Source organism: Oncorhynchus kisutch, unplaced genomic scaffold (genome assembly GCF_002021735.2).
Source record: "Oncorhynchus kisutch isolate 150728-3 unplaced genomic scaffold, Okis_V2 Okis01b-Okis20b_hom, whole genome shotgun sequence".
NCBI classification, from domain to species: Eukaryota; Metazoa; Chordata; class Actinopteri; order Salmoniformes; family Salmonidae; genus Oncorhynchus; species Oncorhynchus kisutch.
Genome location: NW_022261978.1, coordinates 7,512,101 through 7,539,003, shown reverse-complemented (window position 1 = coordinate 7,539,003; position 26,903 = coordinate 7,512,101). Strand labels below are relative to the sequence as shown.

The following is a 26,903-nucleotide window of genomic DNA, read 5'->3' as shown; positions in this document are numbered from 1 at the left end:
GAAGACATCCTCCTCCCTCATGTGGTACCCTTCCTGCAGGCTCATCCTAACATGACCCTCCAGCATGACAATGCCACCAGCCATACTGCTCTTTCTGTGCGTGATTTCCTGCAAGACAGGAATGTCAGTGTTCTGCCATGGCCAGCGAAGAGCCCGGATCTCAATCCCATTAAGCACGTCTGGGACCTGTTGGATTGGAAGGTGAGGGCTAGGTCCATTCCCCCCAGAAACGTCTAGGAACTAGCAGGTGCCTTGGTGGAAGAGTGAGGTAACATCTCACAGCAAGAACTGTCAAATCTGGTGCAGTCCATGAGGAGGAGAAGCACTGCAGTACTTAATGCAGCTGGTGGCCACACCAGATACTGACTGTTACTTTTGATTTTGACCCCCCCCCTTTGTTTCAGGGACACATTATTCCATTTCTGTTAGTCACATGTCTGTGGAACTTGTTCAGTTTATGTCTCAGTTGTTGAATCTTGTTATGTTCATGCAAATATTTACACATGTTAAGTTTGCTGAAAAGTTGTTGACAGTGACATTTATTTTTTTGCTGAGTTTATGAGATGAGTAATGCAAGATACGGAAACATTATTAAAGTGTTTCATTTCCTTGAAGTGGCCAGTGATTTCTAATCTATGTCTACAGGCAGCAGCTGGAGATGGCTGTTTAACAGTCAGTGGCATAGTATAGAATACAATACAGTATATACATATGAGATGGGTGATGCAATATGTAAACACAATTTTTTTTAAATACTAAGATACCGTAGAATAATGTAGAGTGTCGTTCATACATATGAGATGAGTAATGCAAGATATGGAAACATTCTTAAAGTGGCTAGTGTGGCATTTCTAAAAGTGACCAGTGATTTCTAATCTATGTGCTAGTGATGGCTGTTTAGCAGTCTGATGGCCTTGAGATAGAAGCAGTTTTTTACCATTAGCATGGTATTCTTTCACTGTAATAGCTACTGTAAATTGGACAGTGCAGTTAGATTAACAAGAATTTAAACTTTCTGCCAATATTATGTCCTGGGAAATGTTCTTGCTACTTACAACCTCATGCTAATCGCATTAGCCTACGTTAGCTCAACCGTCCCGTGGAAGGGACTCCGATCCCTAATAAGTTTTTTATAAATTCCCTGTTTTTCCCGAAATCCCTATTGGAGTATTCCCAGTATCAGGAGAGAATACGCAGGAAATCCTGAATCATCTGGAGAGCCAGGGAATTTATTGACAATTCCCGGAATTTTGCAACCCTACTCCTACATCCAGACAGGCAGGCAGGCAGACAATTATTAACATACAGTATATTTTCATGTTTTCTTCTTATCTCAAATAAATCCCACAAAGCCACAAAAGGAATCAGAATATTGTTTAATTACAATTGCAACCTGTGATTCAACTGGAAACATAAAGAACAAAATATTATCAGAGATGTTGAATCGACTTCATCGCTAGATAAGGATGGCTCTCACATCTATTTTGGTTTGGGGGTCTTTTTGTCCCCAAGAGGGCGACGCACTACAAGAGAATGAATTATTGGGTGGTTGTGATGGGCTGGACTGCTGAAAACGAAAGTATAGGGCTCTACGATCAGGCTTCATTATTTTCCAGTCGGCTGGCAGCGCCTGGAGTGGCAGGAAATGGACCCATCTAAGGTAAGACAATAGTTTGAAGTAAAACTGAGTATGCTGTTATTTATTAGTCATAAATATTAGTGGTAAACGTCACTGGTAAAGGTTGGCGATACAGTAAAGTAGCTACATTGTATCCGTTTCATATTTCTCTTACAGCAACACGGAAGTGTTAGATTGACTCGATCAAAGTAACGGGGGAAAAAGTACTTTACACGACGGAACAACATGTGATGTAATAGTTAATAGGTCTACATTAAAATGTCTAGGTTATAATCTAGCTACGAATTCATAACGCGGTAATATCCGATTAATTTATAGCTAGTACTTTCACGTCATTCGAAGGAGTGAAGAAATCTGAAATAGTTTATAATCTACATTGTAAACTTTTGCGATTTCAATCACATACCATCTCAATCAAGACATGTTGTCAAGAGACGTTGTCAAGAGACATAGTGTTCTCAACCATGACTGTCTCATCCATTAAGTTCCATTACACGGCTAGACCCTAACCTGCCTAACCTGCCTAACCTGCCTAACCTGCCTAACCTGGCTAACCTGCCTAACCTCCCTAACCTGCCTAACCTCCCTAACCTGCCTAACCTGCCTAACCTCCCTAACCTGCCTAACCTGCCTAACCTCCCTAACCTCCCTAACCTCCCTAACCTGCCTAACCTGCCTAACCTCCCTAACCTGCCTAACCTCCCTAACCTGCCTAACCTCCCTAACCTCCCTAACCTGCCTAACCTGCCTAACCTCCCTAACCTCCCTAACCTCCCTAACCTGCCTAACCTGCCTAACCTCCTAACCTGCCTAACCTCCTAACCTGCCTAACCTGCCTAACCTCCTAACCTGCCTAACCTCCTAACCTGCCTAACCTGCCTAACCTCCTAACCTGCCTAACCTGCCTAACCTGCCTAACCTCCCTAACCTGCCTAACCTGCCTAACCTCCCTAACCTGCCTAACCTCCCTAACCTGCCTAACCTCCCTAACCTGCCTAACCTCCCTAACCTGCCTAACCTCCCTAACCTGCCTAACCTGCCTAACCTCCCTAACCTCCCTAACCTGCCTAACCTGCCTAACCTCCCTAACCTGCCTAACCTGGTGTGATACCAAGCAGTTACAGTGCCATGTGTGTTGATGCGGTGGCTTTCCAATGTGGTCCTCAATAGAAAAGACTGCAGACACAGTGTGTGTGTGTGTGTGTGTGTGTGTGTGTGTGTGTGTGTGTGTGTGTGTGTGTGTGTGTGTGTGTGTGTGTGTGTGTAGGAGGTAGCTGCCTCTGTGAAGGACAGGATGCCAGCAGGGGAGGAGAGTGAAGAGCCGTCCAGCGAACTCCCCAGCACCTCTTCTGGAATGTGAGTGAACATAGAGTATATTATCTACCTGGTACAGCCAGGACCACCCCTCTGAGTGGACATAGAGTATATTATCTATTATCTACCTGGTACAGTCAGGGCCACCTCTCAGAGTGGATATGAGTGGACATAGAGAATATTATCTACCTGCTACAGTCAGGGACACCCCTCAGAGTGGATATGAGTGGACATAGAGAATATTATCTACCTGCTACAGTCAGGGACACCTCTCAGAGTGGATATGAGTGGACATAGAGAATATTATCTACCTGCTACAGTCAGGGCCACCCCTCAGAGTGGACATAGAGAATATTCTCTACCTGGTACAGTCAGGGACACCTCTCAGAGTGGATATGAGTGGCCATAGAGTATATTATATATTATCTACCTGGTACAGTAAGGGACACCCCTCAGAGTGGACAAAGAGTATATGATCTATTATCTACCTGGTACAGTCAGGGACACCCCTCAAAGTGGATATGAGTGGACATAGAGTATATTATCTACCTGGTACAGTCAGGGACACCCCTCAGAGTGGATATGAGTGGACACAGAGTATATTATCTATTCTCTACCTGGTACAGTCAGGGACACCCCTCAGAGTATATTATCTACCTGGTACAGTCAGGGACACCCCTCAGAGTGGATATGAGTGGACATAGAGTATATTATCTACCTGGTACAGTCAGGGACACCCCTCAAAGTGGATATGAGTGGACATAGAGTATATTATCTACCTGGTACAGTCAGGGACACCCCTCAGAGTGGATATGAGTGGACACAGAGTATATTATCTATTCTCTACCTGGTACAGTCAGGGACACCCCTCAGAGTATATTATCTACCTGGTACAGTCAGGGACACCCCTCAAAGTGGATATGAGTGGACATAGAGTATATTATCTATTCTCTACCTGGTACAGTCAGGGACACCCCTCAGAGTGGATATGAGTGGACATAGAGTATATTATCTACCTGGTACAGTCAGGGACACCCCTCAGAGTGGATATGAGTGGACATAGAGTATATTATCTACCTGGTACAGTCAGGGACACCCCTCTGAGTGAACATAGAGTATATTATCTATTCTCTACCTGGTACAGTCAGGGACACCCCTCAGAGTGGATATGAGTGGACATAGAGTATATTATCTACCTGGTACAGTCAGGGACACCCTTCAGAGTGGATATGAGTTGACAAAGAGTATATTATCTACCTGGTTTGGTGCTGTCCACTCAGTAGGGCTGGATTTCTGCATAAGCTGAGCTCCTTTTAAATATTACATAGGCATAGTTAAATATACAATGCATTTTCCGAGATCTCCCAAGATCCAGGATTCGTACCGGGTTTAAGTTCAATATTCTAATTACATTGTTAAATTCTTAATAAAGACAAGTAAAACTGTCATAAATGTAATGAATGTAAGGAAATAAAGGGAGTGTTTTATGTCAAATGATCTGTAAAGACTCCAAACATTCATGAATTATGGACAACTCATGAACTAGATGTAAAACATGTTTTGATTCAACTCATGAACTAGGATGTAAAACATGTTTTGATTCAACTCATGAACTAGGATGTAAAACATGTTTTGATTCAACTCATGAACTAGGGTGTAAACATGTTTTGATTCAACTCATGAACTAGGGTGTAAACATGTTCTGATTCAACTCATGAACTAGGATGTAAAACATGTTCTGATTCAACTCATGAACTAGGATGTAAATATGTTTTGATTCAACTCATGAACTAGGGTGTAAAACATGTTTTGATTCAACTAATGAACTAGGGTGTAAAACATGTTTTGATTCAACTCATGAACTAGGATGTAAAACATGTTTTGATTCAACTCATGAACTAGGGTGTAAACATGTTTTGATTCAACTCATGAACTAGGGTGTAAACATGTTTTGATTCAACTCATGAACTAGGGTGTAAACATGTTTTGATTCAACTCATGAACTAGGGTGTAAACATGTTTTGATTCAACTCATGAACTAGGGTGTAAACATGTTTTGATTCAACTCATGAACTAGGGTGTAAACATGTTTTGATTCAACTCATGAACTAGGGTGTAAACATGTTTTGATTCAACTCATGAACTAGGGTGTAAACATGTTTTGATTCAACTCATGAACTAGGGTGTAAACATGTTTTGATTCAACTCATGAACTAGGGTGTAAACATGTTTTGATTCAACTCATGAACTAGGGTGTAAAACATGTTTTGATTCAACTTATGTATTATATTGAATGTAGGCTTCCTGTTCTGCATGTGTTCCAGTGTGTTCAAGTGTGTAAAATTGCCTCGTCTGAGAGTGTAGGCTAACAGCAGTGGTGTAGGTCTAGGTGGAGGGTAAACACAAGTAAACACAATTGACCCACTTTTTTCAGACAAATGCATTGAAGTATTGGGAGCGTTACTTTTTTCACCGCGACTGGCTATCAGAGTTTACCCACCAATATTTTGACCACTACATCACTGGTTACTGGTTCAGCCTATCAGAGTTTACCCACCAATATTTTGACCACTACATCACTGGTTACTGGTTCGGCCTATCAGAGTTTACCCACCAATATTTTGACCACTACATCACTGGTTACTGGTTCGGCCTATCAGAGTTTACCCACCAATATTTTGACCACTACATCACTGGTTACTGGTTCGGCCTATCAGAGTTTACCCACCAATAATTTGACCACTACATCACTGGTTACTGGTTCAGCCTATCAGAGTTTACCCACCAATATTTTGACCACTACATCACTGGTTACTGGTTCAGCCTATCAGAGTTTACCCACCAATATTTTGACCACTACATCACTGGTTACTGGTTCGGCCTATCAGAGTTTACCCACCAATATTTTGACCACTACATCACTGGTTACTGGTTCGGCCTATCAGAGTTTACCCACCAATATTTTGACCACTACGTCACTGGCTACTGGTTCAGCCTATCAGAAGTTCATGGCAATACACAGTGTAGTTTAGTCTAGTAAATTGATTGTGTGTGTTAGGGTGACCATCCAGATGTTCCTGGGACAGTTTCAGCCCCATTTCAGATGTCAATTTGTCAACAAGAAGCATCAACTAATGTAGCTCTAGTCAATGGCAGTCGCTGCATGTCATTATTCAGTCTTTATGGTGTTTTGTAACAGATGTCTATTTCTATTCATCACATGCTGTCAGTGTACATGCAGTCCACTGTTTAGATGGTGTCAGTATACATGCAGTCCACTGTTTAGATGGTGTCAGTATACATGCGGTCCACTGTTTAGATGGTGTCAGTGTACATGCAGTCCACTGTTTAGATGGTGTCAGTATACATGCAGTCCACTGTTTAGATGGTGTCAATATACATGCAGTCCACTGTTTAGATGGTGTCAGTATACATGTAGTCCACTGTTTAGATGGTGTCAGTATACATGCAGTCCACTGTTTAGATGGTGTCAGTATACATGCAGTCCACTGTTTAGATGGTGTCAGTGTACATGCAGTCCACTGTTTAGATGGTGTCCGTATACATGCAGTCCACTGTTTAGATGGTGTCAGTGTACATGCAGTCCACTGTTTAGATGGTGTCCGTGTACATGCAGTCCACTGTTTAGATGGTTCCATTATACATGCAGTCCACTGTTTAGATTGTGTCAGTGCACATGCAGTCCACTGTTTAGATGGTGTCAGTGTACATGCAGTCCACTGTTTAGATGATGTCCGTATACATGCAGTCCACTGTTTAGATGGTGTCAGTATACATGCAGTCCACTGTTTAGATGGTGTCAGTATACATGCAGTCCACTGTTTAGATGGTGTCAGTATACAATGCTGTTCACTGTTTAGATGGTGCCAGTATACATGCAGTCCACTGTTTAGATGGTGTCAGTATACATGCAGTCCACTGTTTAGATGGTGTCAGTATACATGCAGTCCACTGTTTATATGGTGTCAGTGTACATGCAGTCCACTGTTTAGATGGTGTCAGTATACATGCTGTTTAGATGGTGTCAGTATACATGCTGTTCACTGTTTAGATGGTGTCAGTATACATGCAGTCCCCTGTTTAGATGGTGTCAGTATACATGCAGTCCACTGTTTAGATGGTGTCAGTATACATGCAGTCCACTGTTTAGATGGTGTCAGTATACATGCAGTCCACTGTTTAGATGGTGTCAGTGTACATGCAGTCCACTGGTTAGATGGTGTAATTATTTAGGATGAACATGTTACAGGATTTGTTTGACAATCAGATGAAAGCATCATGACTGGTTGTGTTAGTGCCTGTATAGGAAACTGGCTCTGAGGGGTGTCCAGTCCTCTTCTTATACATTGTACATTTTCACATTAAATTACATATTTTGATCATTAAAAATAATATAGGTCCCCCCAGGTGTAATTAACATTCTGTGTTAGTCAGTACTGGTAAAGAAGAGGACTGGACACGTCTCAGAGCCTGGTTCCTCTACAGGTTTCTTCCAGTGGAGGCTGCTGAGTGGAGAACGGCTCATATTAAAGGCTGGAATGGAGTCAATGGAATGGTGTCAAACATATCTAAGATGTGGTTTCCATGTGGTTGATACCATTATTATGAGCCGTCCTCCCCTCCGCAGCCTCCACTGGTTTCTTCCCAGGTTCCTGCCTTTCTAGAGTTTCTTCCGAGCCACAATGCATCTACATCTGCATTGCTTGCTGCTTGGGGTTTTAGACTGGGTTTCTGTGAAGCACTTTGTGACAACTGCTGATATAAAAAGGGCGTTTTAAAATACATTTGACTGATTTGCTATAGTCACTGGTAACATTGGATATATGAGTCTACTGGTCTGGTGCTGGAGAGATAATCAACTTTAAAAGTGGTGAATTGACCCTCGAATATCTCTTCTATACCTCTATTACATCATCCTCATGAACTGACTGAAATTAATGTAGAACAGTGTAGTGACCACAGCATGTGGTAGTGGTGCTGTATGGGAACAGAACAGTGTAGTGACCACAGCATGTGGTGGTGGTGTAGGGGAACAGAACAGTGTAGTGACCACAGCATGTAGTGGTGGTGTAGGGGAACAGAACAGTGTAGTGACCACAGCATGTGGTGGTGGTGTAGGGGAACAGAACAGTGTAGTGACCACAGCATGTGGTGGTGGTATAGGGGAATAGAACAGTGTAGTGACCACAGCATGTAGTGGTGGTGTAGGGGAACAGAACAGTGTAGTGACCACAGCATGTAGTGGTGGTGTAGGGGAACAGAACAGTGTAGTGAACACAGCATGTGGTGGTGGTGTAGGGGAACAGAACAGTGCAGTGACCACAGCATGTAGTGGTGGTGTAGGGGAACAGAACAGTGTAGTGACCACAGCATGTAGTGGTGGTGTAGGGGAACAGAACAGTGTAGTGACCACAGCATGGAGTGGTGGTGTAGGGGAACAGAACAGTGTAGTGACCACAGCATGTGGTGGTGGTGTAGGGGAACAGAACAGTGTAGTGACCACAGCATGTAGTGGTGGTGTAGGGGAACAGAACAGTGTAGTGACCACAGCATGTGGTGTAGGGGAACAGAACAGTGTAGTGACCACAGCATGTGTTGGTGGTGGTGTAGGGGAACAGAACAGTGTAGTGACCACAGCATGTAGTGGTGGTGTAGGGGAACAGAACAGTGTAGTGACCACAGCATGTGGTGGTGGTGTAGGGGAACAGAACAGTGTAGTGACCACAGCATGTAGTGGTGGTGTAGGGGAACAGAACAGTGTAGTGACCACAGCATGTGGTGGTGCTGTAGGGGAACAGAACAGTGTAGTGACCACAGCATGTGGTGGTGCTGTAGGGGAACAGAACAGTGTAGTGACCACAGCATGTGGTGATGGTGTAGTGACCACAGCATGTGGTGGTGTAGGGGAACAGAACAGTGTAGTGACCACAGCATGTGGTGGTGGTGTAGGGGAACAGAACAGTGTAGTGACCACAGCATATAGTGGTGGTGTAGGGGAACAGAACAGTGTAGTGACCACAGAATGTGGTGGTGGTGTAGGGGAACAGAACAGTGTAGTGACCACAGCATGTAGTGGTGGTATAGGGGGACAGAACAGTGTAGTGACCACAGCATGTGGTGTAGGGGAACAGAACAGTGTAGTGACCACAGCATGTGTTGGTGGTGGTGTAGGGGAACAGAACAGTGTAGTGACCACAGCATGTGGTGATGGTGTAGGGGAACAGAACTGTGTAGTGACCACAGCATGTAGTGGTGGTGTAGGGGAACAGAACAGTGTGTGACCACAGCATGTGGTGATGGTGTAGTGACCACAGCATGTAGTGGTGGTGTAGGGGAACAGAACAGTGTAGTGACCACAGCATGTGGTGGTGGTGTAGGGGAACAGAACAGTGTAGTGACCACAGCATGTGGTGGTGGTGTAGGGGAACAGAACAGTGTAGTGAACACAGCATGTGGTGGTGGTGTAGGGGAACAGAACAGTGTAGTGACCACAGCATGTGGTGGTGGTTTAGGGGAACAGAACAGTGTAGTGACCACAGCATGTAGTGGTGCTGTAGGGGAACAGAACAGTGTAGTGACCACAGCATGTAGTGGTGGTGTAGGGGAACAGAACAGTGTAGTGACCACAGCATGTGTTGGTGGTGGTATAGGGGAACAGAACAGTGTAGTGACCACAGCATGTAGTGGTGGTGTAGGGGAACAGAACAGTGTAGTGACCACAGCATGTGGTGGTGGTGTAGGGGAACAGAACAGTGTAGTGACCACAGCATGTGGTGGTGGTGTAGGGGAACAGAACAGTGTAGTGAACACAGCATGTGGTGGTGGTGTAGGGGAACAGAACAGTGTAGTGACCACAGCATGTGGTGGTGGTTTAGGGGAACAGAACAGTGTAGTGACCACAGCATGTAGTGGTGCTGTAGGGGAACAGAACAGTGTAGTGACCACAGCATGTAGTGGTGGTGTAGGGGAACAGAACAGTGTAGTGACCACAGCATGTGTTGGTGGTGGTATAGGGGAACAGAACAGTGTAGTGACCACAGCATGTAGTGGTGGTGTAGGGGAACAGAACAGTGTAGTGACCACAGCATGTGGTGGTGTCGGGGAGCAGAACAGTGTAGGGACCACAGCATGTGGTGTAGGGGAACAGAACAGTGTAGTGACCACAGCATGTGTTGGTGGTGGTGTAGGGGAACAGAACAGTGTAGTGACCACAGCATGTAGTGGTGGTGTAGGGGAACAGAACAGTGTAGTGACCACAGCATGTGGTGGTGCTGTAGGGGAACAGAACAGTGTAGTGACCACAGCATTTGGTGCTGCTGTAGGGGAACAGAACAGTGTAGTGACCACAGCATGTAGTGGTGGTGTAGGGGAACAGAACAGTGTAGTGACCACAGCATGTGGTGGTGCTGTAGGGGAACAGAACAGTGTAGTGACCACAGCATTTGGTGCTGCTGTAGGGGAACAGAACAGTGTAGTGACCACAGCATGTGGTGATGGTGTAGTGACCACAGCATGTAGTGGTGGTGGTGGTGTAGGGGAACAGAACAGTGTGTGACCACAGCATGTGGTGATGGTGTAGTGACCACAGCATGTAGTGGTGGTGTAGGGGAACAGAACAGTGTAGTGACCACAGCATGTAGTGGTGGTGGTGGTGTAGGGGAACAGAACAGTGTGTGACCACAGCATGTGGTGATGGTGTAGTGACCACAGCATGTAGTGGTGGTGTAGGGGAACAGAACAGTGTAGTGACCACAGCATGTGGTGGTGGTGTAGGGGAACAGAACAGTGTAGTGACCACAGCATGTAGTGGTGGTGTAGGGGAACAGAACAGTGTAGTGACCACAGCATGTGGTGGTGGTATAGGGGAACAGAACAGTGTAGTGACCACAGCATGTAGTGGTGTAGTAGGGGAACAGAACAGTGTAGTGATCACATCATGTGGTGGTGGTGTAGGGAACAGAACAGTGTAGTGACCACAGCATGTGGTGGTGCTGTAGGGGAACAGAACAGTGTGTGACTGTTTCCTGCGTCCAGGTTGACCGAGTCTGTGGAGGAGCATGATCTTGAGACTAAAATCTCTATGCTGGAGAAGAAGCTGGGGTTCATGAAGGTAAGACTAGGGGTCATGTCTGAGAGGTCAAATGTCATTGTGATCAAACCACATATAAAGTCGGAAGTTTACATACACCTTAGCCAAATACATTTAAACTCAATCTTTCACAATTCCTGACATTTAATCCTAGTAAAAATGTATTTTTTTAGGTCAGTTAGGATCACCACTTTATTTTTAAAATGTGAAATGTCAGAATACTAGTAGAGAAAATTATTGATTTATTTCAGCTTTTATTTCTTTCATCATATTCCCAGTGGGTCAGAAGTTTACATACACTCAATTAGTATTTTGTAAAATTGCCTTTAAATTGTTTAACTTGGGTCAAACGAAACGTTTGGGTAGCCTTCCACAAGCTTCCCGCAATAAGTTGGGTGAATTTTGGCCCATTCCTCTTGACAGCTGGTGTAACTGAGTCAGGTTTGTAGGCCTCCTTGCTCGAATTTTATTATCAATGCTTATAATTTTCAATTATCCTAATCGGTCTGCAACCCAGAGTGTGTAAAGTTCTGGTTTAAATGAAACTGACAAAATTCCCAGCTCACAATTAGTCAAACACAAGTTTATTCAGGAGAGCTCTCCCATTCACATACAAAGATGTTCCTTTTATAACATTCTTCTAACCGATGCAAACACATGCACACTAACATTAGGAGAGCTTTCTTCTTCTCCAGAATTCTCACCACAGTTTATCACTACCCAGCTGACAGTTCCAGTCCCCCCTCCCCCCCCCCCAGATAAAGGAAACCTGGAGGGGTACTCCCTGTCCCCTGTCATCCAACTCCCTGTCCCCTGTCATCCAACTCCCTGTCCCCTGTCATCCAACTCCCTATCATCCAACTCCCTATCATCCAACTCCCTGTCCCCTGTCATCCAACTCCCTGTCCCCTGTCATCCAACTCCCTGTCATCCAACTCCCTGTCCCCTGTCATCCAACTCCCTGTCCCCTGTCATCCAACTCCCTGTCCCCTGTCATCCAACTCCCTGTCCCCTGTCATCCAACTCCCTGTCATCCAACTCCCTGTCCCCTGTCATCCAACTCCCTGTCATCCAACTCCCTGTCATCCAACTCCCTGTCATCCAACTCCCTGTCATCCAACTCCCTGTCCTATCATACTTTCCCAGGATTATAGGGGTCGGTTCAAACATAGGTTAAGGATCCTCTTTGTTTTCTTTCGGAACACACATTCCTCTCTTCCCCAGTCCAACCTAGTTGGACATATGTTTAATATTTCCTTATCCATGCTAAATAACCTCTAATCCCTAATGGTTAAGTTTCTGGGTAGAATTATTTAATCATTTATCTTAAACCTTGTACATTTTTTTATCAAGTACCACCCACACATTTTCTATAGGATTGAGGTAAGTGATTTGTGATGGCCACTCCAATCCCTTGACTTTATTGTCCTTCAGCCATTTTGCCACAACTTTGGAAGTATGCTTTTCGGTCATTGTCCATTTGGAAGACCCATTTGCGACCAAGCTTTAACTTACTGACTTAAGTCTTGAGATGTTGCTTCAATATATCCACATAATTTTCGTTCCTCAAGATGCCATCTATTTTGTGAAGTGCACCAGTCCCTTCTGCAGCGAAGCACCCCCACAACATGATGCTGCCACCCCTGTGCTTCATGGTTGAGATGGTGTTCTTCGGTTTGCAAGCATCCCCCTTTTTCCTCCAAACATAATGATGGTCATTATGGCATAGCCAAACAGTTCTATTTTTGTTTCGTCAGACCAGAGGACATTTCTCCAAAAAGTACAATCTTTGTCCCCATGTGCAGTTGCAAACCGTAGTCTGGCTTTTTTATGATGGTTTTGGAGCAGTTGCTTCTTCCTTGCTGAGCGGCCTTTCAGGTTATGTCGTTATGTCGTTTTACAGTGGATATAGATACTTTTGTACTTGTTTCCTCCAGCATCTTCACAAGGTCCTTTTCTGTTGTTCCTGGATTGATTTGCACTTTTCAGACCAAAGTACGTTCATCTCTAGGATTCAGAACACGTCTCCTTCCTGAGCGGTATGACGGCTGCGTGGTCCCATGGTGTTTATACTTGCATACTATTGTTTGTACAGATGAACGTGGTACCTTCAGGCGTTTGGAATTTGCTCCCAAGGATGAACCAGACTTCTGAGTTCTTGGCTGATTTCCTTTGATTTTTCTATAATGTCTGCACAACGCATAACCGGGGGCAAACTACCTGCCCTCCAGGACACCTACACCTACACCACCCGATGCTACAGGAAGGCCATAAAGATCATCAAGGACATCAACCACCCGAGCCACTGCCTGTTCACCCCGCTGTCATCCAGAAGGCGAGCTCAGTACAGGTGCATCAAAGCTGGGACCGAGAGACTGAAAAACAGCTTCTATCTCAAGGCCATCAGACTGTTAAACAGCCACCACTAACATTGAGTGGCTGCTGCCAACACACTGTCAATGACACTGACTCTACTCCAGCCACTTTAATCATGGGAATTGATGGGAAATTATGTAAATATATAACTAGCCACTTTAAACAATGCTACCTTATATAATGTTACTTACCCTACATTATTCATCTCATATGCATACGTATATACTGTACTCTATATCATCGACTGCATCCTTATGTAATACATGTATCACTAGCCACTTTAACTATGCCACTTTGTTTACATACTCATCTCATATGTTATACTGTACTCGATATCATCTACTGTATCTTACCTATGCTGCTCTGTACCATCACTCATTCATATATCCTTATGTACATATTCTTTATCCCCTTACACTGTGTATAAGACAGTAGTTTTTTGGAATTGTTAGTTAGATTACTTGTTCGTTATTACTGCATTGTCGGAACTAGAAGCACAAGCATTTCGCTACACTCGCATTAACATCTGCTAACCATGTGTATGTGACAAATACAATTTTATTTGATTGATTTGATTTGATTTGACATGACCCTCCAGCATGACAATGCCACCAGCCATACTGCTCGTTCTGTGTGTGATTTCCTGCAAGACAGGAATGTAAGTGTTCAGCCATGGCCATCCGAAGAGCCCGGATCTCAATCCCATTGAACACGTCTGGGACCTGTTGGATCAGATGGTGAGGGCGAGGGCCATTCCCCCCAGAAATGTCCGGGAACTTGCAGGTGCCTTGGTGGAAGAGTGGGGTGCCGTCCACAGCATGAACTGTCAAATCTGGTGCAGTCCATGAGGAGGAGATGCACTGCAGTACTTAATGCAGCTGGTGGCCACACCAGATACTGACTGTTACTTTTGATTTTGACTCCCTTTGTTCAGGGAAACATTATTCCATTTCTGTTCGTCACATGACTGTAGAACTTGTTCAGTTTATGTCTCAGTTGTTGAATCTTGTTATGTTCATGCAAATATTTACAAAAAATTCAAATAAACGCAGTTGACAGTGAGGACGTTTCTTTTTTTGCTCAGTTTATATCCACAGGTACACCTCCAATTAACTCAAATGATGTAAATTAGCCTATCAGAAGCTTCTAAAGCCATGACATCATTTTCTGGAATTTTCCAAACTGTTTAAAGGCACAGTCAACTTAGTGTATGTAAACTTCTGACCTGCTGGAATTGTGATACAGTGAATTATAAGTTAAATAATCAGTCTGTAAACAATTGTTGGAAAAATTACTTTTGATGGCTCCAACCTAAGTGTATGTAAACTTCCGACTTCAACTGTAGATCAGAGCCACATACTGTGTGTGTAAGTTCCTAATGTAATGTATTTCATGATGATATGTGATCTTGAGAGACCAGTAGAAATATTCTAGTACGTCTTAACAATATGAATATATTTATGTTCTTTACTTTATATCAGTTGTCAGGTTTTATATTCCTTCCTCACTGTTGTCATCTTTGTTATTTTAGAAATCCTTCATGTTGGATGTTCCAGCTCTGCTGCTGACCAGTCTGGAGGAGCTCACTGAAGAACAGCTGAAGAAATTTCAGTCTAGTGGCAGCATATGTGTCTTTCCTCTCATCCCAGAGAGCCAGCTGGAGAACACTGACAGACAGGACACAGTGGTTCAGATGGTGAAGAGATACGGCCCTGAGGGAGCTGTGAGGAACACACTGAAGATCCTGAGAAGGATAAAGCGAGATGATGTAGCACAGAAGTTAGAGAGAGATCACACTAGAGGTAACACTGTTAAGAAAATGTGTCAAACGTTCCTTCAAACAAAAGACAACATGATTTAAATGAATAATTAATAATGTAATACAACAAATATACCGTTACCTCTCTTCACTTCTCTTCTATACCTGTATCTACCACAGCAGCAACATGGCGGAGAGACTCATCAGACAGTGATACATGGAGAAGGAGGAAGAAGCATGAGGCAATGAGAAAAAAGAAGAAAAAAAAAAAGAAAAAAGAAAAAGTCAGTTCTACAGTTCTACCCTCATATGTTACATCACCTGTACTCACTGTCATAGTCAGTTCTACCCTCATATGTTACATCACCTGCACTCACTGTCATAGTCAGTTCTACCCTCATATGTTACATCACCTGTACTCACTGTCATAGTCAGTTCTACAGTTCTACCCTCATATGTTACATCACCTGTACTCACTGTCATAGTCAGTTCTACCCTCATATGTTACATCACCTGTACTCACTGTCATAGTCAGTTCTACCCTCATATGTTACATCACCTGTACTCACTGTCATAGTCAGTTCTACAGTTCTACCCTCATATGTTACATCACCTGTACTCACTGTCAGTCAGTTCTACAGTTCTACCCTCATATGTTACATCACCTGTACTCACTGTCATAGTCAGTTCTACAGTTCTACCCTCATATGTTACATCACCTGTACTCACTGTCATAGTCAGTTCTACAGTTCTACCCTCATATGTTACATCACCTGTACTCACTGTCATAGACAGTTCTACCCTCATATGTTACATCACCTGTACTCACTGTCATAGTCAGTTCTACCCTCATATGTTACATCACCTGTACTCACTGTCATAGTCAGTTCTACAGTTCTACCCTCATATGTTACATCACCTGTACTCACTGTCATAGTCAGTTCTACAGTTCTACCCTCATATGTTACATCACCTGTACTCACTGTCATAGACAGTTCTACCCTCATATGTTACATCACCTGTACTCACTGTCATAGTCAGTTCTACCCTCATATGTTACATCACCTGTACTCACTGTCATAGTCAGTTCTACAGTTCTACCCTCATATGTTACATCACCTGTACTCACTGTCATAGACAGTTCTACCCTCATATGTTACATCACCTGTACTCACTGTCATAGTCAGTTCTACCCTCATATGTTACATCACCTGTACTCACTGTCATAGTCAGTTCTACAGTTCTACCCTCATATGTTACATCACCTGTACTCACTGTCATAGTCAGTTCTACAGTTCTACCCTCATATGTTACATCACCTGTACTCACTGTCATAGACAGTTCTACCCTCATATGTTACATCACCTGTACTCACTGTCATAGTCAGTTCTACCCTCATATGTTACATCACCTGTACTCACTGTCATAGTCAGTTCTACAGTTCTACCCTCATATGTTACATCACCTGTACTCACTGTCATAGTCAGTTCTACCCTCATATGTTACATCACCTGTACTCACTGTCATAGTCAGTTCTACCCTCATATGTTACATCACCTGTACTCACTGTCATAGTCAGTTCTACAGTTCTACCCTCATATGCTACATCACCTGTACTCACTGTCAGTCAGTTCTACAGTTCTACCCTCATATGTTACATCACCTGTACTCACTGTCATAGTCAGTTCTACAGTTCTACCCTCATATGTTACATCACCTGTACTCTCTGTCATAGTCAGTTCTACAGTTCTACCCTCATATGTTACATCACCTGTACTCACTGTCATAATCCGTTCTACAGTTCTACCCTCATATGTTACATCACCTGTACTCACTGTCAGTCAGTTCTACAGTTCTACCCTCATATGTTACATCACCTGTACTCACTGTCATAGTCAGTTCTACCCTCATATGTTACATCACCTGTACTCACTGTCATAGTCAGTTCTACAGTTCTACCCTCATATGTTACATCACCTGTACTCACTGTCATAGTCAGTTCTACAGTTCTACCCTCATATGTTACATCACCTGTACTCACTGTCATAGTCAGTTCTACCCTCATATGTTACATCACCTGTACTCACTGTCATAGTCAGTTCTACAGTTCTACCCTCATATGTTACATCACCTGTACTCACTGTCATAGTCAGTTCTACAGTTCTACCCTCATATGTTACATCACCTGTACTCACTGTCATAGACAGTTCTACCCTCATATGTTAAAACACCTGTACTCACAGTCATAGTCAGTTCTACAGTTCTACCCTCATATGTTACATCACCTGTACTCACTGTCATAGTCAGTTCTACAGTTCTACCCTCATATGTTACATCACATGTACTCACTGTCATAGTCAGTTCTACCCTCATATGTTAAAACACCTGTACTCACAGTCATAGTCAGTTCTACAGTTCTACCCTCATATGTTACATCACCTGTACTCACTGTCATAGTCAGTTCTACCCTCATATGTTAAAACACCTGTACTCACAGTCATAGTCAGTTCTACAGTTCTACCCTCATATGTTACATCACCTGTACTCTCTGTCATAGTCAGTTCTACCCTCATATGTTACATCACCTGTACTCACTGTCATAGTCAGTTCATTTCAACACACCAAAACATCTGAGTACATTCCTGTACCACATTGTGTGTGGCGATGTTCATGTTCTTTAAATCAGTAGTCAGTATTGCTATTCTCTTATATCTTATCATCTTTGTTATTTTAGAGATCCTTCATGTTGGATGTTCCAGCTCTGCTGCTGACCGGTCTGGAGGAGCTCACTGAAGAACAGCTGAAGATATTTCAGATTTCCCTGACTACGGTCCAGCTACCTGACTTTCCTCCCATCCCAGAGAGCCAGCTGGAGAACACTGACAGGCAGAACACAGTGGATCAGATGGTGAAGAGATACGGCCCTGAGGGAGCTGTGAGGAACACATGGAGGATCCTGAGGAGGATGAATCTGGATGATCTGGCAGAGAAGTTAGAGAGATATTACAGTAGAGGTAATATAACAACAATGTACATCAATCGATACATCACCATCACAGTTCAGTGTAGGTCTAACCAGAAAGAACATTCTACTGACTTCATAATAACATTCAGCAGACCCCTCTTTTATAATGTTTATTCATGATGTATCCAGGTGACCCCTCTTTTATAATGTTTATTCATGATGTATCCAGGTGACCCCTCTTTTATAATGTTTATTCATGATGTATCCAGGTGACCCCTCTTTTATAATGTTTATTCATGATGTATCCAGGTGACCCCTCTTTTATAATGTTTATTCATGATGTATCCAGGTGACCCCTCTTTTATAATGTTTATTCATGATGTATCCAGGTGACCCCTCTTTTATAATGTTTATTCATGATGTATCCAGGTGACCCCTCTTTTATAATGGTTATTCATGATGTATCCAGGTGACCCCATGATGATTAAACAACAATCTAACATTCATTACATTCCATACATACAGTCACCAATACAGTAGTGAAGATTTCACAAACAGACGAGACTTTCTAATCATGACTGTATATCTCTTCCTGAGCTTCCTAATCTGGAAGATGAACCAGAATGATCTGGCAGAGAAGTTAAAGATCAGAGAAGTAGGACTGTAGACAAGGACCCTAACTGACTCTCTATCCCCCCTCCTGTCTTCCCCTCTGTTTCCCCACTTTCTCAGGTATTCCCACTAAGGACTACAAGTCCTTAGTCCATCCCAGGCCCAAATCCTCCCTCTCCCACCTCTACAACGCAATACACCCCAGTCCCTCCAGCTCCTCCTCCATCCTTCCCTCTGGCTCGTCTAAGGAGTTGCTGTCATTAACTACTGGTAGCTCAGGACAGCTCAGCTCACAGGTAAGAGGATGGTTAGAGAAGTGTAGGATCACGTCTACCCTCATATGTTACATCACCTGTACTCACTGTCATAGTCAGTTCTACAGTTCTACCCTCATATGTTACATCACCTGTACTCACTGTCATAGTCAGTTCTACAGTTCTACCCTCATATGTTACATCACCTGTACTCACTGTCATAGTCAGTTCTACAGTTCTACCTTCATATGTTAAAACACCTGTACTCACTGTCATAGTCAGTTCTACAGTTCTACCCTCATATGTTAAAACACCTGTACTCACTGTCATAGACAGTTCTACCCTCATATGTTACATCACCTGTACTCACTGTCATAGACAGTTCTACCCTCATATGTTACATCACCTGTACTCACTGTCATAGACAGTTCTACCCTCATATGTTACATCACCTGTACTCACTGTCATAGTCAGTTCTACCCTCATATGTTACATCACCTGTACTCACTGTCATAGACAGTTCTACCCTCATATGTTACACCACCTGTACTCACTGTCATAGACAGTTCTACCCTCATATGTTACATCACCTGTACTCACTGTCATAGTCAGTTCTACCCTCATATGTTACATCACCTGTACTCACTGTCATAGACAGTTCTACCCTCATATGTTACATCACCTGTACTCACTGTCATAGTCAGTTCTACCCTCATATGTTACATCACCTGTACTCACTGTCATAGACAGTTCTACCCTCATATGTTACATCACCTGTACTCACTGTCATAGTCAGTTCTACCCTCATATGTTACACCACCTGTACTCACTGTCATAGTCAGTTCTACCCTCATATGTTACACCACCTGTACTCACTGTCATAGTCAGTTCTACAGTATGAAATGATATAGTACACACACAGTCAAAACAAACTAATATCTCATGTAACTATGAGTGTTGGAGGTCAGGCTGCATCCCTACAAACACTACATATTCATGTTCTTTATTTTATATCAGTAGTCAGGTTTCATATTCCTTCCTCACTGTTGTTATCTTGGTTGTTTTAGAAAACATTGGATGGTTCATCTCTGCTACTGACCTCTCTGGAGGAGATGAACCCACACGAGCTGAATAGGGCCTGGCTGCCTGGCTCTCCTCTCATCCCAGAGAGCCAGCTGGAGAACACTGACAGACAGGTCACAGTGGATCAGATGATGAAGAGATACGACCCTGAGGAAGCTATGAGGATCCCATTTGGGAACCTGAAGTGGAGGAAGCGAGTAGACCTAGCAGAGAAGTTAGAGCGATATCACACTAGAGGTAACATAACAATAATGTACATCAATCTATACATCACCATCACAGTTCAGTGTAGGTCTAACCAGAAAGAACATTCTACTGACTTCATAATAACATTCAGCAGACTCTTTTATTTATTGTATGTGTCCAGGTGACCCCTCTTTTATAATGTTTATTCATGATTTATCCAGGTGACCCCTCTTTTATAATGTTTATTCATGATGTATCCAGGTGACCCCTCTTTTATAATGTTTATTCATGATGTATCCAGGTGACCCCTCTTTTATAATGTTTATTCATGATGTATCCAGGTGACCCCTCTTTTATAATGGTTATTCATGATGTATCCAGGTGACCCCTCTTTTATAATGGTTATTCATGATGTATCCAGGTGACCCCATGATGATTAAACAACAATCAAACATTCATTCCATTCCATACATACAGTCACTAATACAGTAGTGAAGATTTCACAAACAGACGAGACTTTCTAATCATGACTGTATATCTCTTCCTGAGCTTCCTAATCTGGAAGATGAACCAGAATAATCTGGCAGAGAAGTTAAAGATCAGAGAAGTAGGACTGTAGACAAGGACCCTAACTGACTCTCTATCCCCCCTCCTGTCTTCCCCTCTGTTTCCCCACTTTCTCAGGTATTCCCACTAAGGACTACAAGTCCTTAGTCCAACCCAGGCCCTTCTACAGCTCATTACCCACCCGTTTCTCCAGCTCCTCCTCCTTCCTTCCCTCTGGCTCGTCTAAGGAGTTGCTGTCATTAACTACTGGTAGCTCAGGACAGCTCAGCTCACAGGTAAGAGGACGGCTAGAGAAGTGTAGGATCACTTCTACCCTCATATGTTACATCACCTGTACTCACTGTCATAGTCAGTTCTACCCTCATATGTTACACCACCTGTACTCACTGTCATAGTCAGTTCTACCCTCATATGTTACACCACCTGTACTCACTGTCATAGTCAGTTCTACAGTTCGACCCTCATATGTTAAAACACCTGTACTCACAGTCATAGTCAGTTCTACAGTTCTACCCTCATATGTTACATCACCTGTACTCACTGTCATAGACAGTTCTACCCTCATATGTTACATCACCTGTACTCACTGTCATAGACAGTTCTACCCTCATATGTTACATCACCTGTACTCACTGTCATAGACAGTTCTACCCTCATATGTTACATCACCTGTACTCACTGTCATAGTCAGTTCTACAGTTCTACCCTCATATGTTACATCACCTGTACTCACTGTCATAGTCAGTTCTACCCTCATATGTTACATCACCTGTACTCACTGTCATAGTCAGTTCTACAGTTCTACCCTCATATGTTACATCACCTGTACTCACTGTCATAGTCAGTTCTACAGTTCTACCCTCATATGTTACATCACCTGTACTCACTGTCATAGACAGTTCTACCCTCATATGTTACATCACCTGTACTCACTGTCATAGTCAGTTCTACAGTTCTACCCTCATATGTTACACCACCTGTACTCACTGTCATAGTCAGTTCTACAGTATGAAATGATATAGTACACACACAGTCAAAACAAACTAATATCTCATGTAACTATGAGTGTTGGAGGTCAGGCTGCATCCCTACAAACACCCTCTCATTTTAAAATGTAATCTTGCAATGTTAGAGAAATGAGTGTGTGTGTGTGTGTGTGTGTGTGTGTGTGTGTGTGTGTGTGTGTGTGTGTGTGTGTGTGTGGCTATGTTCATGTTCTTTATATCAGTAGTCAGTATTTCTATCCCTTCACTTATATCTTGTCACCTTTTTAGAGACACCAAATATTGGCTGTTCCAGCTCTGCTGCTGACCACTCTGGAGGAGCTCACTGAAGAACAGCTGAAGACATTTCAGTTTTACCTGACTAGTGGCAGGATGTTAGACTTTCCTCCCATCCCAGAGAGACACCTGGATAACACTGACAGACAGGTCACAGTGGATCAGATTGTGAAGAGATACGACCATGAGGGAGCTGTGAGGAACACACTGAAGATCCTGAGGAGGATGAATCTGGATGATCTGGCAGAGAAGTTACAGAGAGATCACATTAGAGGTAACATAATAATAATGTACATCAATCTATACATCACCATCACAGTTCAGTGAAGGTCTAAGCCAGAGGAGGCTTAAACGAAGACAACACAATGTAGATTGATAATTGTAGATAAACAAGAAAATGTAATGAGACAACAACACCATTATCTCTCTTCACTTCATCTTCTATAGCTGTATCTACAACAGAAACAAAATGGTGGAGCGACTCATCAGACACTGGCAATGATGAAGAGAGAGAGAAGAAACATGTCCATCTGTCTAGACGTTCTAGAGCCTTGGACAGAGAGGCAGCAGGCAGCAAAGACACTGGAATCACAAAGGACAGATATGAGCTGGTCACGGTGAGGAGGAGAGGGGATGTTTAGGTTAACATAACCCACATCTGGTAGAAGTCATGGAGACAGATAGACTGACAGAAAGGGTTGTCACCAAATTAAAATTCAATCTGTTCTGTTGTTGTTTTCTTAGAAACCTACAGAGAAGAAAATAGAAGCTCTGCTGCTGGCCACTCTGGAGGAGCTGAGCACAGACGAGCTGAAGATATTACAGCAGGAACTGACTCCAAGCAAACAGCTTCCACCTTACCTGACTGGCTTTCCTCCCATCCCAAAAACTCAGCTGGAGAACAATGACAGACAGCTCATAGTGGATCAGATGCTGAAGAGGTACGGCCCTGAGGGAGTTGTGGAGATCACACTGAGGATCCTGAGGAGGATGAACCGGGAAGATCTGGCAGAGAAGTTTGAGAGATATCACGGTAGAGGTAACACATCCAGACGATAGATTTATCATTACACACTCAGATCTGGGATATTGAGTGATAGAGATTTACACAAAGATCACCCCAGATTGTTAACATTTAGTTTCAGTAATGTTGTAATGTAGGATCAAAGTTAACCAGCTAATATATATATATCGCTCTCTCTCGCTCAGGGAGACCCTATGCCCCAAGGGAGTCCCTTTGGTCACTCAGGCTCTTATCACAAATCAATATTTTCATCCATAACTCCAGATTCCAGCCCTGTCTTCTCCCAAGCACTCTATCCACCCAGTGTTGTCATGGAGAAGCCTTCCAGGTTCCTTCCCTCCTCAGTACAGCACAGCTTACAGGTGAGAGGATTGGTGCACATGCACAACACGCTAACACCCTCTCATTTGAAAAAATTATCTGTCAGAGAAATTAGGATGTTTGTGTGTGTGTGGCTATATTCATGTTCTTTGTATCAGTAACCAGTATTTCTATTCCTTCTTTAAATCTTGTCACCTTTTTAGAGACCCCAGATATGGACTGTTCCAGCTCTGCTGCTGACCAGTCTGGAGGGACTCACTGAAGAACAGCTGAAAACATTTCAGTCTAACCTGACTAGTGTCCAGCCGCTTGGCTTTCCTCCCATCTCAGAGAGCCAGCTGGAGAACACTGACAGACAGGTCACAGTGGATCAGATGGTGAAGAGATACGGCCCTGAGAGAGCTGTGAAGATCACACTGAGGATCCTGAGGGGGATGAAGCGGGTAGACCTAGCAGAGAAGTTACAGAGAGATCACACTAGAGGTAATATAACAATAATGTACATCAATCTATACATCACAATCACAGTTCAGTGTAGGTCTAAGCCAGAGGAGGCTGGTTGGGGGAGTTATAGGAGGACAGGCTCCTTGTAATTGCTTAAACGAAGACAACATGATGTAGATTGATCATTGTAGATAAACAGGAAAATGTCATGAGACAACAACACCATTATCTCTCTTCACTTTATCTTCTATAGCTGTATCTACAACAGAAACAAAATGGTGGAGCGACTCATCAGACACTGGCAATGATGAAGAGAGAGAGAAGAAACATGTCCATCTGTCTAGACGTTCTAGAGCCTTGGACAGAGAGGCAGCAGGCAGCAAAGACACTGGAATCACAAAGGACAGATATGAGCTGGTCACGGTGAGGAGGAGAGGGGATGTTTAGGTTAACATAACCCACATCTGGTAGAAGTCATGGAGACAGATAGACTGACAGAAAGGGTTGTCACCAAATTAAAATTCAATCTGTTCTGTTGTTGTTTTCTTAGAAACCTACAGAGAAGAAAATAGAAGCTCTGCTGCTGGCCACTCTGGAGGAGCTGAGCACAGACGAGCTGAAGATATTACAGCAGGAACTGACTCCAAGCAAACAGCTTCCACCTTACCTGACTGGCTTTCCTCCCATCCCAAAAACTCAGCTGGAGAACAATGACAGACAGGTCATTGTGGATCAGATGCTGAAGAGGTACGGCCCTGAGGGAGTTGTGGAGATCACACTGAGGATCCTGAGGAGGATGAACCGGGAAGATCTGGCAGAGAAGTTTGAGAGATATCACGGTAGAGGTAACACATCCAGACGATAGATTTATCATTACACACTCAGATCTGGGATATTGAGTGATAGAGATTCACACAAAGATCCCGCACAGACTGTTTCTAAACTGACTATTACACTAGCCTGTTGGTATGTTAACCAGCTAACAACACTTTAATCTCTCTCTCTCTCTCTCTCTCTCTCTCTCTCTGTCTCTCTCTCTGTCTCTCTGTCTCTCTCTCTCTCTGTCTGTGTCTCTGTCTCTCTGTCTCTCTCTCTGTCTCTCTCTCTCTCTGTCTGTGTCTGTCTCTCTCTCTGTCTCTCTCTCTCTGTGTGTGAGACCACTGCAGGAAAGAAAAAGAGAACAAGTGAGGAACCATCCTGGCCTGGTCTAGTTTCCAGGGGCGAAAAGATTGAGGAGCATTGTGTCCCATTCCTTGGCAGAGCCCCGTTCCTCATCAAACTTAAGGTGCCTGATTGTCCCTGCCCTTCTCTCTGCTGCCATGGTGACCAACATGTTCACAATAGAACAGAGGACAGGTCAGATTAATATAGAACATGTCGCTGTTATAGAAGTATGTTTCTATCTATTCTGTTGATTTGAATCTAGAAAACCCCAAAGCTAGAGATGGACTTTTCAACCATCCCAGGGAGCCAACTGGAGATGGCTAATAGTCTCAACACAGAGGTATCTGTGAACACACAGGAGAACACCCAGGAGAACACCCAGAGGATTGATGATGAGGAGTTGAGAAGTGAAAATGGTAACAGCTATACAGTAACATCTTAATCTGGAACAATGATGAAGTTGAAGTTGTATAGTAAAACATGATGATTGATGTTTCTGGTTCTCTTTAGATTCTCCTCCCTTCCTGGATCACCATCACATGGTAAAAGACCCTCACTGGAAAGAGAGAACATTTTAATTTAAAAACTATTCTTCACAATATTGGTTGAAATACAGTATCTATTGTTTCTACATTTTAGAGTTCTCCAGAAGAATTTACACCTGAAATCCACGATCAGGACAACAGGGGAGAATACCGGTAACTTGATATATTTAATGTTATCATTGGTAGTTTGTATAAAACCTTAATTTCAGGAAAATCTCACAAAATTAAATCCTTGTTTGTTCTACAGGTTCCAGTGCCCCAGTGCAGGTCTGTTCCAGTGCAGTATAACAGGCCTGGTGTTCAGGATGGAGGGAGAGGGAGAGGTGCTCTATAGGACAGTGCACTGGGACATGAGGCTTCTATCCCAGAGAGGCAAGAGACCTGCAGGACCCCTGTTCATGTTTACATGCCTTAAGGGGTCTGTCTGTCAACTACACCTCCCCCACTGTGAGATCTACAATAGTGAGTAATAATATCATGAAGGGTTAATTTCACTTTTCATGTTTCAGGACTCTTCTGAAATAACATTTTCGTTATTTGCTTATTTATTTACTAATTATTGTGTATTTTATTTTCTACTACAGTCTCAGCAATGTTATGTTTGTCTTTCCCAGGTGGTGGATGTGACTTCCTGTCTGTAGCCCATGTGACTGATGATGACATCATTGAGTTTCTTCCTCCTCTTGAGACAACAGAAACACATGTCATAATAAACATCAGTGGATTCTCTGCTTATGGTGAAGTCAAGGATGAAGACTCTCCCACCGTTCCTATAAGAGCACTTGTCTTGTTGTTCTACAAGCCCCCAGTTGTTCCTAAAAAGAGGTCCATCCTGAATGTGTTGTTGCTTCCCAGAAATGTTGTGATCAGGGAGGTAAGACCATCTGAAATGTCAACAATACTTTGGCTGAATTCAATCAAGCACACAGGACATTAAACCATGAATTCATGTTTTGTTAATGTTATTGCTTGGACAATGTTTTCTGATGTAAACAAATAATAACATGTGATTTTGTGAAAACAAGGTGCAGGAGGAGTGGAAACGAAGGAATGGAGACAAATACATCTATATTGAAACAAATCCTCGCTGCCAACTAACTCCAAATAAAGAATACGAGCTCTTCACAGATCTTACAGATGAATATCTAATTCAACCAAAGGTGATATCTGAGCTAGAGAGAGAAGAGACATTGCTTGCACATGAACATGATCTTATGATGATGTTACCTTTATATTTTGTATTATTATGTAATTGATATC

At 43.1% G+C, this 26,903-nt stretch overlaps 1 protein-coding gene across 8 annotated transcripts in view; it reads left to right on the top strand.

Annotated features, from left to right (window-relative positions):
* The first annotated feature begins 1,556 nt into the window (after window positions 1-1,556).
* LOC109887372 (uncharacterized) overlaps window positions 1,557-26,903 on the top strand; it is a 36,839-nt gene continuing 11,492 nt past the window's right edge. For 3 of the 8 annotated variants that reach the window (XM_031811486.1, XM_031811485.1, XM_031811482.1), the window contains exons 1-23: window positions 1,557-1,660; window positions 2,907-2,995; window positions 11,009-11,084; window positions 14,971-15,241; window positions 15,379-15,482; window positions 17,933-18,212; window positions 18,896-19,071; window positions 20,097-20,349; window positions 20,983-21,140; window positions 22,140-22,419; window positions 22,593-22,762; window positions 22,890-23,184; window positions 23,434-23,531; window positions 23,694-23,973; window positions 24,188-24,357; window positions 24,485-24,779; window positions 25,101-25,219; window positions 25,361-25,514; window positions 25,609-25,640; window positions 25,738-25,796; window positions 25,891-26,105; window positions 26,258-26,517; window positions 26,669-26,803. In XM_031811486.1, coding sequence (XP_031667346.1) covers window positions 1,646-1,660; window positions 2,907-2,995; window positions 11,009-11,084; window positions 14,971-15,241; window positions 15,379-15,482; window positions 17,933-18,212; window positions 18,896-19,071; window positions 20,097-20,349; window positions 20,983-21,140; window positions 22,140-22,419; window positions 22,593-22,762; window positions 22,890-23,184; window positions 23,434-23,531; window positions 23,694-23,973; window positions 24,188-24,357; window positions 24,485-24,779; window positions 25,101-25,219; window positions 25,361-25,514; window positions 25,609-25,640; window positions 25,738-25,796; window positions 25,891-26,105; window positions 26,258-26,517; window positions 26,669-26,803 — 3,984 coding nt within the window. In that variant the 5' untranslated portion in view covers window positions 1,557-1,645. Of the gene's footprint in view, window positions 1,661-2,906; window positions 2,996-11,008; window positions 11,085-14,970; window positions 15,242-15,378; window positions 15,483-17,932; window positions 18,213-18,895; window positions 19,072-20,096; window positions 20,350-20,982; window positions 21,141-22,139; window positions 22,420-22,592; window positions 22,763-22,889; window positions 23,185-23,433; window positions 23,532-23,693; window positions 23,974-24,187; window positions 24,358-24,484; window positions 24,780-25,100; window positions 25,220-25,360; window positions 25,515-25,608; window positions 25,641-25,737; window positions 25,797-25,890; window positions 26,106-26,257; window positions 26,518-26,668; window positions 26,804-26,903 lie in introns of those variants that run through there. The other 5 variants (XM_031811483.1, XM_031811489.1, XM_031811487.1 and 2 more) reach the window with 5 other exon arrangements.